Source organism: Monodelphis domestica, chromosome 3 (assembly GCF_027887165.1).
Source record: "Monodelphis domestica isolate mMonDom1 chromosome 3, mMonDom1.pri, whole genome shotgun sequence".
In the NCBI taxonomy this organism is placed as follows: Eukaryota; Metazoa; Chordata; class Mammalia; order Didelphimorphia; family Didelphidae; genus Monodelphis; species Monodelphis domestica.
Genome location: NC_077229.1, coordinates 97,635,513 through 97,649,378, shown reverse-complemented (window position 1 = coordinate 97,649,378; position 13,866 = coordinate 97,635,513). Strand labels below are relative to the sequence as shown.

The following is a 13,866-nucleotide window of genomic DNA, read 5'->3' as shown; positions in this document are numbered from 1 at the left end:
ACCTTTGTCAGAGGTTTTTGTTATAAAATTCCCCCCCCCCCAATTTGTTGCTTCTCTTCTAATTTTGGTTGCATTGGTTTTGTCTGTACAAAACCTTTTTAATTTAATGTAATCAAAATTATTTATTTTACTACATTTTGTAATTTTTCTAACTCTTGCTTGGTCTTAAAATCTTTCCTTTCCCAAAGATCTGACAAGTATACTATTCTGTGTTCAGTTAATTTACTTATAGTTTTCTTCTTTATATTCAGAACATTCACCCATTCTGAATTTAACTTGGTCTAGGGTATGAGATGTTGATCTAAATCGAATCTCTCCCCTACTGTTTTCTAATTTTCCTAGCAGTTTTTGTCAAATAGAGAATTTTTGTCCCCAAAGCTGGAATCTTTGGGTTTATCATAGACTGTCTTGCTGAGGTCACTTACCTCAAGTCTATTCCACTGATCCTCCTTTATAGTACAGTTTGAGATCTAGTACTGCTAGACCACCTTCACATTTTTTCATTATTTCCCTTGATATTCTTGATCTTTTGTTCTTCCATATGAACTTTGTTATAGTTTTTTCTAATTCAGTAAAAACATTTCTTTGTAGTTTGATAGGTATGACACTAAATAAGTAAATTAATTTGGGTAGGATTGTCATTTTTATTATATTAATTCATCCTACCCATGAGCAACTAATGCTTTTCCAATTGTTTAGATCTAGTTTTAATTGTGTGGAAAGTATTTTATAGTTGTATTTGTATAATTCCCATGTTTGGCTTGGCAGGTAGATTCCTAAGTACTTTGTATTGTTTAATTGTTTAAAGGGTGATTTTAAATGGAATTTCTCTTTCTAACTCCTGCTGCCTGGATGTGTTGGAAATATGTAGAAATGATGATTTATGTGAGTTTATTTTGTATCCTGCCACTATGTAGAGGGAATTTCATCCTGTGAATTTCAAAACTACTCAACCCTGTTCAAACCATTCTTTAGAGGATGGGATTTGGCTATTTCCTGATCCTGATCAATAGCAATAGAGATAACTTGGAATGATAGAATCAGGTCTTGGAAACTACAATCTCCACCCTACTCAAGGTAACAGGATTTAGAAAGGGCTGCAGCAAAGCTCAAGATTTAATTATTTGAGAATATGGCCTTCAACAGACATGTGCCAAGGGGACAGACCTCTGGGGGGTCCTGGGTTAAGCTAGAGCCACCATTGGCACAGGGGAGACACAGGAAGTGAGGTAGAGGAGAGCTGAGGAGTGCTGGAACTTCCTGTGTGGAGGAGAGTGTGGTGGTTGGAGCCTGGTGCTTGGAGTGGAGGCCCTCAGACTGTTTCTCCATTTTGGTCACATGAGTGATAGGGACTGATCTCTTTTCTTTGCCTCGGCTATCCAAGGCCTTGGGCCTTTGGCCCAGCCTAAGCAGAGTGGGTATTTAAGCCCTATTCCCTTCTCTCTCTCTCTCTCTCTCTCATACCTTTCTTCCTCCTGTTTGTAATTAAAAACTCCATAAAAGGTTGACTGCTGACTTGAGTTTTCATTTAGGAATTACATAGCTGAATTCCTTGGTGACCTTAAATTAATATATATATATATCAGTCTTTTAAAGTGATTTCCATAACACAATCCCCTCCCCCTCCTGGATTGCCAACCCAGTTCATCCCATTTTTCACATGCCAACACTCTGTACATGAACATAAATGAAAGGGTATGAGTGGAGCCCACCAGGGCTACTACTTCCCTGAGCAGGCAGGAGAGACTTATAGAGGAAGCTACAGGATGAGCTACACATGGTCAGATTAAAAGTAAAAAAAAGACTTTAAATTTATGCTCATCTATCTTTTCTATTTCAAGTGATTATTAATAAACTTTATGGAAAATAAGAACTTGAAGATATTAATTTTAATCTAACAGAATGGCAACCAACACTGGAAAAAGAATTCTTAATTTTATTTTGAGAAAATTTTTGAGTATAGAATAGGGCGACTGTAGCAAAGTTGTTCCTGCTTGCTCGTATGCTTTCACATGCTGAACACACCTTGGCCAAGACAGATAAGCTGCTGCCTCAGTCTGAGCCTGCCTTGTGGATTGGTAAGAACTCTTCCCCACATAGGTTCCCTACCCACCTGTTCATGTTTTTAGATCGGATAAAGGTGGGGTGTTGGAGAAAGAAGCCCAAGCCTTGAGTGTTGCACAGATGGGACCTAGACTGAGCCCCACCAAAAATCCACATGAATCCTAAGCACCTCTGTGACCCACCAGGAACTCCTAATCCTTCCCAGCTCCCTGATTGCCTGCACCTTTCCCAGATCCAAACCCAAAAGGAAGCTGATGGTCTCCTAGCTCCTGCTATACTCAGAATAGCATAGTGCAGGAAGCAACCTGCTCATGAATAGCACAGAGCAGGGAGCAGACTGTCCAAATGGACAAACTAATCCAGGGGTGCTTCCTGGCTGTGTGGGGTTGGAATGGGGAGACTGAGGTGTTAGCTCACATGAGGGACTCCCATGCTGCCCTCTAAACTCTGACCCCCCCTAGGGGTAGCAGGCTAGCTCGGTAGATTGAGAGCTAGACCTAGAGATGGGAGGTCCTGGGTTCAAAATTAGACACCTATAGTTAGGAGCTCCCTACCAAGTGCCCCTAAAGCCCAGCTGCCCCCACCTTGAAAACACGTGGCCACAGGCTTTACCTCTGGGGAGGAGAAGGGACTGAACTTTTACAGGGAAGTTTCCTCTCCAAAAAAACATTCCTTAAAGACTCACCACACCCTCCAGAGTGTATCTACAATCACATCATTTTTTTTCTTCTTTATCTCTCTCTCCCTAATCTTTAGGAAACTCTGACCTTGGAGAGTGTCCTACCCTCTAATGTCTTACCCCCTACACACAGGTGTAGTGTCACCCACAGGCAAGAAGTAAAAACTGCAAGCAATTTAAAATACTACTACTAATAGTAATCTAAAATAATAACATTAAATTGAATACATTTAAGTAAAAGAATTACTAATTAAATATTAATAATATCAAATTAAATTAAAACCAAATTCATAAAACTGAACAAAGCCTAAACTAAACCAAATTAATTCAATGCAATATTAGAAATGACAATTTTAGAGCACAATAATATTAATAATGCTATCAATAACAATAGGTATTAATTATAAATAACTATTATTAACAATTAATAGTTATTGTTAATTAATACATGTTTATGGTTATTTACTATTGTTGATTATTAATAACAATAATTATAATAAATATATTCATTATTGGTACTATTGCTGTGCAACAATTACTTAATGCCCTACATTAGCTTCTTATTTAACCCCATTCTTGTTGCCTTCCACAATAACATTAAAGAAATTTGTGTCTCCATTTTTCATGTTTTAGAAACCTTTCATTGTATAAATTGACTATTCAGCAATACTCAGACTAGCTTAAATAGGCAGATTAAGACAGACAGAGTAGACACTATGGAAAATACTGCAACAAATCAAGGGAAATCAGGAAAAATTCAGCCCTGCATAAACTTTTAAATTCTTGGGAGTGATCCTAATCTTTCTAAGGAGGATTGGATAACAAGAAAGGAAGCTAAAACTTTGCAAAGCCTAGATGGATAAGTCCTATACCTGGCCAAAGCATGGTTCCTTTCACTTTAAGAGCTTAAAAGAATTAAAGTTAGTCATTGAAAACAGATTCCAAAGACTATAAAGACTCCCCAGATTATAAATACTGGCTCTTGTGGGCATATCATGTTGATAAATTAACCATGCCCTCCAGTGAGGAAGCCATTATTTGGAACCAGACCATTCTGGTTTAACTCCTTCAGTTCCTCCTCCTGAACCCTTGATTCCATCTAGCAAGAAACACACACCTTATCATCCCACCTGGACTGTGAGAAAGTTTCTACTAATACTAACCCAAACCAGGGCTTAAATCCTTTGGCCCCTCTTCCTGTTAGAACTCACTCATCCCCTATTCCTCCTATCTCTTTTCCTCCCAAACTACCTCTCTATCCTCACTTACCATATGATTCTCATTCCCACTACTCTTACCCCAGAGAGTTTCCTCCTCCTTGTTACCCAGTCCCAATCCATCTTCTTTATCCTTACCCAAACCATCTCTATCCTTATTCTCTTGGCCATCCTTTTCCTTACCTTCCTTCCCCTGACTGATTCCCACCCACCTTATTATGACTCCTCTTGTTGACCTCACCCATTCTACTATATCTCCATTCTACCCTGCCCTCAAACCCACCCATAATCCTTTCACCCTGCCTCTCCACCCCCTGACCATCCCCTCCCTCTCCACTAACCCACTCCCCCTTTCCCTAGTAGCCTCAATACAACCCACTCCACTGCAACCCAGACAATAGGTCAAGTAGCAGTTATCACAGATTATTTGAAAAAATTCCTATTCCCTCTCAGTGATGTTCTTACTTATAATAGACATGGAGACTTAGTGAACATCAGACATCATGCACCTTTCTCTCCACAAGATATTGAGATATTCAAAGAAAAACTTCTTTCAAAAATTAGCCCATGGTAGTCATAAATAAGATTGAAAGCATTTCCCACACATATAACCCTACATGGATTGATGTGTAAGATTTGCTCCAGGCCTTGATAACAGAAAGGGAAGGAAATAAGATTCTTTTCTTGTTAATCAGGCCCAGGAAGAGGGAATGACTTTTTGGCTAATTGAAGATTCCAAATGGGACCCAAATTCAGAGCAAGATTACTTACAATTATGCCAGGCTAGAAATGCAGTCCTAAAAACAACTAAAAACAGCTTGTTCTGATAGGCCTGGTACATGGACTAAATTCAAGCATTTAAAGCAGGAAGATAATGAAAACCCCTCTTAATTTATGGATAGGCTTATTGAGCTGGGAGGTAGATTAGATCTTTCTAGGGAAAGAGATACTAGAGAAATCAGAATATAATTTGTGAAAAACCATCTTAAGTTAGTTAAGAAATTCAAACTGGCCTTATATGGACCTTGAATAATTAAAAAGAGTGGCAGTTTATGTTTTTGAGGGACATAAGGAAAAGGAGAAAGAGAACACTGATTTAATAGAGACATTAAAGAAGGGAATAAAAGAATTAATTGCTAAACAAGGAGAGATGGATAAAGAGTACACTAATTTAGTGATTAGACATTAAGGAAGGAAATAAAAGAATTAACCGAAACAGTTGGAAAGGCAAAGCAGGGAGAGATCATAGCTCCTTTACAAGAATCCACAAAACAAGTTATTTTTGTGGAAAGGTGGGTAATATAATTATGAATTGTAAGAAGAGAAATCAGGAAAATAGGAATAGAAGCTTCAGGAATAATGATAATAATAGGAGGAATAGTAATTCGAATGAGGCAAATCAAAACTCACACCCAAACATCTGTACTCAGTGCAAGAACCCCCCTCAGTATGGGGAAACTCAGAGTTGTGGACAAAGGAATCTAGATGAATGATGGTACTTGGGAGGGGAAGGGACCTCAAAGAGTTTGGAGGTAAATTTTAAGCCTTTTCAGACCCCATTGCCTCATTGGTGTTAACTGTTTTAGTTTGATGCCCTCCTCATAATGAAGAAATCTCTATAACACAATCCTAAATACAAGATATATGTAATTTACTGTTAACCATTTCATAATTTATCAAAGTTGGAAAAAAAGGACTTTTGGATTAATTGCTCCCATGTAAAGCAGGTACCTTCTATTGACACTGAATGACTGTATCATGTCACATTTATTGTATTTTCTGACTGTTTTAAAATTTAATTTTGGAGGGCAGCTGGATAGCTCAGTGGATTGAGAGCCAGGCCTAGCAATGGGAGGTCCTAGGTTCAAATCTGGCCTCCAACACTTCTCAGTTGTGTAACCCTGGGCAAGTCACTTAACCCCCATTTTATAGCCCTTACCACTCTTCTGCCTTGGAACCAGTACAGAGTATATAATTTCAAGACAGAAGGTAAGGGTTTTAAAAAAATAAATAAAATTAAAATAAATAAATAAAATTTAATTTTGTTTTTTAGTTCACATATTAATCTAATATATCATGTTCTATTATCCTATGCCACTTTCAATTACTACTTTGGCTATTAGTTATATATTCTGTTACATCATCTTTATTTGTATCTCCATTATGACTGTACTGAAGAACATATCATTACAAAAGCTCATAAATATCTTGCAAAAATCCTTTTCCTGGCAAAACCATAAGTCCTTATGAATGCTGGATTTGTCACCAGATCCATCAAGATCACATGTTGCCTTAACAGCCTTTTGTTCCTTTTTCCCTTTGTTAATTGTCATACACAATAATGGATAGACTATCAAACTGGTTACAACCTGTACGCACGCAACCTTTGGAAAATTTAAGAAGCTAAAAATATCAATTAATTTTAATGGGTCTTCAGAAGTGATTTCAGATATCTAGTAGCATCTCTACCTCTGACTGATTATTTGCCTGCCTCTGAATTGTTTATAACAAGAGGTAAGAATCAATTTGTGGTTAAAGTGTAGTGCAATGGCACTGTTGTATTTTTCCATCTCTGAATTTATTGAAAATGTAATGGATGAGACATCTTAAGTGCTTTTCACTTTTTAGTCCTTGGCTTCATGTGAAATGGGGGACATATAGGAGACAGGTCTGTTACGCTGTTACAGTCTCATACCAGAAGAAGGGAGGTGCCCAAGTGGCTTAGTTACTCTGAAGTGGGTCATAATCTCATCTGGGAGTTGGGAATGGTTTTTCCTGTGAAATCTAATAGCTTCAAAATGGGTTTATTATATGTGTAACTCTTCAGCTTATTCTACCTTTTCACCAGAATGATCTAGATTCTTGGTGACATTTTAGACCAAAAAGGTTTTCATCAGTAGTACAGAGGTTTATGTTTTTTCTGGACTCTCTTGCCAAATTTTGGAATGAATGCAGTAATAGACTTTGTTAAAAATATCTCCACCAAGGTTGAAAAAATTGGCTAGATCTGTAGAACTTGTGACAAATATCCATGAACTTCAAAAACTTTTAAATGACACACAGTAAGTAGCTATAGAGACTTATGTGAATCCTAATGATAGTGGATTTGTTTTCAGTTGTCCTAAAATGAGCTCTTATAATTTTGGGGATTTTTGATGCTTCTTAGAAGCTGCATTAGTTGTTGTACTACTGCTTTTTAAAAGGCTTTTACCTGGTGAAAAAAATCATGTACACTCACACTGTGGATCATGGCCAAGTTAAAAGGGAAATAGATCTCATTTTTGATTGAGAAACTTTTGTGTTGTGCCTCTGCTTGGCTAACACATTGTCATATGGAATGTGAACTATGAAATTATGATTTTTAAAATTATTTTTTCTTTATATTTCCAATAGGATATTTGATTTCCCCCCCTATCCTTTGTAGTACTTGAAGTATATGGAATCAATATTAATGTTTTTTTTTTACTTGAAGGATATATTTACAGTATCTATTAATCCTAATAACTATGTATACCCAAAAGCTTTAGACTATGGAAACCTGGCATGAATTGATAAACGTTATGGAACTTTGCTTAATAACTATGTCTGATTCCAGGAGAAGAGAACAAAAAAGAGCCACTGCACAGTGCCAAGGAAGCACAAAGTTAACCTGCACAGTGCCAAGGAGCACAAAGGTCAAGGAGACCAACCATTCCTGGTGGGATTGATGAGATTCTGCACGAAGACAGGGTATTTGAACTTGTTTGGGGTTTGAGGTTGCATCTATTTGACATATGTCAGATGCAGGTCTTCCCTGTGCCACACTTCTATCAAGCATCCCACTTTGGCTGCTATTCTGGCTCCCCTATCCCTGACAGTGAAGATAAAATCAGACCAGGGAATGATTTTTCCCATTTGCTGCTGAAACTTAGTCTCTTCTCTCTTATAGTTTGGCAATTTTCTGTAGTCTTGGCTGCTGCTGGGTAAAGTTCTACATTGCTGCAATTGTCTTATAGGCTTGTGGGACATAAATCACTTTAATTGGATCTTCCTAGTGGTTCAAGGACCTGTTACAGGTTTATGTTTTTTTACTTGGAATTTTATACACATAAGATTTTTATTCTATTTTATTTTTAAAATTATTATTATTATTATTTTATCCAGAATTTAATTTTTGCTCTTTTATTTGGGATTTCTTTTTGGGGGGTTGTTTTTCTTTTGACAATTGCTTCATATACCTCATTGCTCAACCATGTATTCTGGGGTGATTCTGGTGTTGGTTAATACCCTCCTCAGGGGGGGATTGTGTAATTATCCTAAAATCCAAGATTTAAAATCTTTTGGAGAAATTTTAGGAAAAAAAAACTTGCCAATACCCCAAATCAAGAAAGTATATCTTTTTTGGAGAAGGTGCCTTAAAGATGCAAGCAGAAGCTGCTCACTGCATCAGAAGATACAGAATGAACGTTGGGATATAATTAACTGAACTGAAGGGGGTTGAATATACTTATTCTGAATGAAAACTTAGACTGCTCCCTAATTGGCATTTTGCCAATGCATATAGCAATCATTTTTGTTTTCTTCTTTTTCTATTTCCCTTTTATCTTTAATTGTTGTAGCTTCCTCTTAGAAAGTGCAACACTGTATATACTTTTAGCTAGAAGATCCTTAGAGGTATAAGATAGTCATGTTTAAATGATCCATTGGGGAAACTAGTCTCCCAAAGGATCACAGGGAGATTTGCATAGAGAGAATTTCATCCCCTCCCGGATTGCCAACCCAGTTCATTCCATTTTTCACATGCCAGAGCTGTGTCCATGAACATAAATGAAAGGGTGTTAGTGGAGCCCACCAGGGCCACTACTTCCCTGAGCAGGCAGGAGAGACTGATGGAGGATCCTGCAGGAGGAGCTGCATGTGATCAGACTTAGAGTAAGAAAAAGACTTTAAAACTATGCTCATCTACCTTTTTTATTTCAATTGATTATTAATAAACTTTATGGAAAATAATAACTTGAAGAATTTTAATTTAACACAATTCAAGTGTTTCTGGAGATTTGATGGGTTAGAAGCATCTTTAGAGGCCAAAAAGAATACACTGTGGAGCAGAGAATTGGTTTGAAATTGCCCAAGAGGCAACCATGGGTGCAAAAAAGAGATGATGTGGTGGAGTGGATGGAGTGCTGGCTGGACTTGGATTCAGGTAATTTATAGATTTGAGTCTTATATCTATTACACCGTACTAGCTGTGTGCTCATGAGCAAGTCACTTAACTCTATGAGCCTCAGTTGTCATTAGATGGAGAAAATTCATTAAAAGGAATTAGTGTAAAGGGCAAATTTAGGGTTGAGACTGAATGTAAGAATTATTGCTTGCAAGGGATTTTAATTTCTTAAATCCCAAATGAAGGACTCAAGTCAGAATGGAATTTTATGGTGATTTAATTACAATAAGAGGAAGAAATGGAGAGAGAGAGAGAGAGAGAAGGAGTTAATTTAAACTGTTCTGGCTCAGGCTGAGCCAGGCAGGAGTTCAAGGCTTTGCCAAGGGGGCCTCTCCTGAGAACCAAGGGAAAAGGGAGTCTGTCTTATCACTCATTATGTGACCGTCTCAAGGAATATGTCTGAGGGAGCTCCTCTAGGCTCAAGTTCCAGGATCGAACTGGCACTCAGCCTTCCCCACAGGTAGTGGTGAGAACTCCAAAGGCAGCTCTCTATGTCACTTTCTGCATCTCACATGTGCCAATAGCTTAGGACAGCCCAGGGGACAGCCAGTTGCTTCTGATTTGTCACTTGCTAGCACATGTCAGTGTGGTGTGGGTGTGTACATTCCTGGGTGCTAGACTAAGCAAGATGGAGAAAATCTAAAAATCACATTTGCAAACCTGAAGGTAAGAAGCAGTTGCATTATTTTTATTATGATTAGATTCTGCTTCCCTCATCCCACTTCCTCTTTCCTCAAGTTTGCCCTGATACAGTTACTGAGGTACCATCTTTTCCTTAGGCAAGTACTTCCTACACCTCACCAAGGACAGCTTTGCCTCAAAGCCAGAGTACCTGGGCTGAGAGCTTGGCGGGGCAGATCAGTGTTCTTTCCTTTCCACCTCCACAGTCTTCCCTCTAACCTTACCTGCTTCAGCCTGGGTCTCAAGTCCCCTCTGAGTTGTCCTCCTGCTTTCACTTGCACCCTAAGACCTGCCTGGTGAATACTTTTGGTGACTGAAGGGGGGGGAGACACAAGGGAGGAAATCTAGGCTGATGAACTGGGAGTTCATCTCCAGTCCAGAAACTCTGGGCTTCTCAAGGAAAGAATTTAATTTAATTTAGGGACATCTATTTTGTCTCTGCAGTTAGATGGCTCAGTGAATAGACTGGACCCAGAGTCAGGAAGATCTGGGTTCAAATCTAGCCTCAGGCATTTACTAGCTATGTGATCCTGGGAAAGTCTCTTAACCTCTGTTTGCTTTAATCCACTGGAAAAGGAAATGGCAAACCATTCCATTATCTTTGCCATGAAAACCTGATGGGCTGTATTAACATGCTACAGTCCACGAATCAAGAAGGGTTGGACACGAATGAACAGCAATAATTATATTTCTTTTGTTTGCAAGTCATTTACTCTCAAGCAAAAAAAAAAAAAAAGAAAAGACTTTAGGGCTTTGGTTAGAGCTGGGGGTCAGAGATATGTAGTAGGGATCATATCCAGTCTGTAGCTTTTTCAGAGCAATAACCCCCATAGTATGGCTCCTTGTGAGGGTCATTGAGGCCAGGTGTGAAGCCTCAGCAGGACATAACCAGAACTCTATGTCCATATTCCATTTCTCCCAAGGGCAAGATTGTTTATCTGGAGCCAGTACAAGGAAAGTGGGATGGAAATGGAGTGGGGGGAGGAGCCTTGAGGCAGATTCAAGCAGAATTGCTTCCAGAAAACTTGGGCAAATTCCACCAATAATTCCTATCTCCACACTTCTATCCCCAGGCAGGTGACAGGGCAGCTCCTGCCGTTCCCTGCTTAATAGCTCTTTGCACAACCAGGAGTGATAGTCCAAGAACTGGCACTCTGGGGCCCCTCCAGCTCTTTGTTCTCTTTCAGAAAGTATAGACCTTCAGAGACAGAAGGGACTTAAAAACCTTCAGCTGAACTTTTCCATTCCGAGAGAAGGAAACCTGAAACCTCAAAAGGATTAATTTGTCCATGGTAAGTCAGTGTAAGAGCTTAGCCTAGAACCCAGGGTTCCCGAGTTCCAATTTAAGGCTCTTCTCCCTGCTTCATGCCTTCTCTACAACCCCTCTGACTTGCCCTCTCAGCTTTGGTTCCTTTGTTGCTTCTATGCCACTTTGTCAAACTGGCCTGGCACAAATTGGAGTGGGTGGATGAAGAGCCTCCTTCCTTATTCCCTTGCCTTTGTTTCTCCCAGGGCTCCCAGATATACAAATTCTCATTCCCTTATACCAGGAAAAAGCTCGCCGATGGAAGGAGAGAAACCTAGGCATGGGACAAGATCTGTGGGTAACTCTGTTCTCAGCACTGATCTGACCTCTCTTTCCTCCATGCCCAGAACTAACTTGATGTCATGAAGCTGAGGAAATGGAATATGGTGCTCTGGGCTGTGCTGAGCACAGCCTTTTTGGGATTGTTGGTATCGTTTCTGAGTCAGCTGCTAGCTTCTTGGACAACTCCAGCCTATTTGAGCCTTCCATCTCCAAGGATCTCTTCAAGAAAATTTGAGTGGAAAATTCAAACACCACATCCCTTTGACCTAAGGTACCCTTATTCCTACCCCTTCCTGATCAACCATCCTGACAAGTGTGAAGGTCCCAGAGGGGCGCCATTCCTGCTCATGCTGGTGATGACTCGACCCCAGGATGTGGGGGTGCGCCAGGCCATCCGGCAAACATGGGGTAATGAGACTTTGGTGCCCAGTGTGGTTGTCCGCCGACTCTTTGTTCTTGGCCTGCCTCCACCTCTCTTTGACAAGGAACTTCAGGCCCTCCTGGAAGAGGAGGACAGGGAGCATGGAGACCTCCTCCAGGTGGGCTTCCTGGACACATACCGCAACTTGACTCTCAAGGTCCTCATGGGGTTGGAGTGGATGGCCCAGCACTGTCCCAGTGCTAAGTATGTGCTCAAGGTGGATAGTGATGTCTTCCTAAACCCCAGATTTCTGCTCCATCAGGTGCTGTGGCCCAATGGACCTTCACCGCCTGACTTTATCACAGGACACATTAACAGAAACACAAATCCTGTGCGGAGACTGCATACAAAGTGGTACATGCCCCCAGAGCTGTATTCCCAGAGCAAGTATCCTGACTATTGTGTGGGCCCTGGCTATGTTCTGTCTGGGTCCCTGGCCCTCCGGATCTTGACCACAGCTCAGCATGTCAAGGCCATTTACCTGGAGGATGTGTTTGTAGGGTTGTGTTTGAGACTGCTTGGAGTGAAGCCTACACCTGCTCCCCCTAATACCTTCCTAATGTTCAGGAGGAAGTACAACCATTGTGCTTTCCAACGACTTGTCCTGGTCCACCAGTTCCAGCACCAAGAGTTACTAAAGATTTGGCCAGACTTCCTGACATCCAATGCTGCCTGCCCCACCGTGTAGGGTCCAACACTGTGGTCCAGCCTTTCCCTTCCTGGACAGAGGCAATAATAGAGCCCAGGAGTGTCTATCCAGCCAGGTGAGGCAGGGTGAGGTGAGGGGTAGTGTGGGTTCCTGTGCCAGTTCTTCACTCCATAGGGTAGGTAGCTGTGGCCTAGGGAATAACAATAAATTGTTTTTTTTTTCATTTACAGAGTTTTCTTTTTATTTTTTTAAAATATATTTTATTTGATCATTTCCAAGCATTATTCGTTAAAGACATAGATCATTTTCTTTTCCTCCCCCCCACCCCCCATAGCCGACGCGTAAGTCCACTGGGCATTAGATGAATAACAATAAATTGTAATGCATGAATGTACCAGAATTTTACTCTGCTGTAGCAAACAAAAAATATGAAGAAATCAGAGGTTAAGGAGACATTAAACTGATGTAGTTCCCAGTAAGCAGAACCAGGAAAAAATATACACAATGATTTAAAAACCAAACAAATCTTTACCTCCTATCTTAGAATTGATGCAAAGTATTGGTTCCAAGGCAGAACAGTAAGGACCAGGCAAGGGGGGTTAAGTGACTTGCCCAGGGACACACAGCTAGGAAATGTCTGAGGTAACATTTTGTTAAGGTCCGGGATTTCACCCACCACCATGGAAGTCCACGAACAATGCAAACTGGCAGAGAAAGGCCATTTATTGAACTGGTATGCGCATCAGTGGGAACCTCTATCATCAGAGTTCCGAGTTGCTTCTGACAGGCTGGGCTTTAAATATTTTTCTGTAAGCCCGGTTTTCCAGCCCCTTATCCTTGGAATTTTGCCTGCATGTATGGCTCTTATCTGCTTCCTACTATTCTGGGAACTTTGACAACTCTATATTGTTGGGGTCTTCCTGGCCTGTTGCTTGACATATTTATTGGGGTCTTCCTGGCCTTTATCTGGTACCTACTGCAGCTGGCGGTTTGGCATATTTATGGTTCTGACAAGTTTCTCAAGGCTGACCAGCTCATTAGGCCTTCCTGCTAGGATTTGGCCATTTTCCGGCCTCCTTCATTCCCAACTCCTTTTTCTTTTAGGGGGCAGCGGGAAGGCCCACCCACTGGGGCAGCTCGTGGCTCTCAGCTAGGGGTCGGTACTGTTGTCGAACGGCCAGCACCTGGATGGCATCTAGTCGGTCTTTTATGAACCGAACAAGGCGGTTAAAGATACAGGGGCCAAATGTCAAAAGTAGGGTTAAGATTATGAGGGATCCTATAAGGAACGTGACTAGGGAGAAAAGGTCGTGTACCAGGGGCCGGCAGTTTCCCTCTCCTTCCATCAGGGCTTCTAGACCTTC

General features: G+C 40.6%; 1 protein-coding gene across 1 annotated transcript; it reads left to right on the top strand.

The window, feature by feature from the left end:
* Window positions 1-11,512: 11,512 nt before the first annotated feature.
* On the top strand, window positions 11,513-12,541 carry LOC100012002 (beta-1,3-galactosyltransferase 2-like). The gene has a single exon (XM_001366142.3). It carries the CDS (start codon window positions 11,513-11,515, stop codon window positions 12,539-12,541), a length of 1,029 nt encoding a protein of 342 aa, XP_001366179.1.
* The last annotated feature ends 1,325 nt before the right edge of the window (window positions 12,542-13,866 follow it).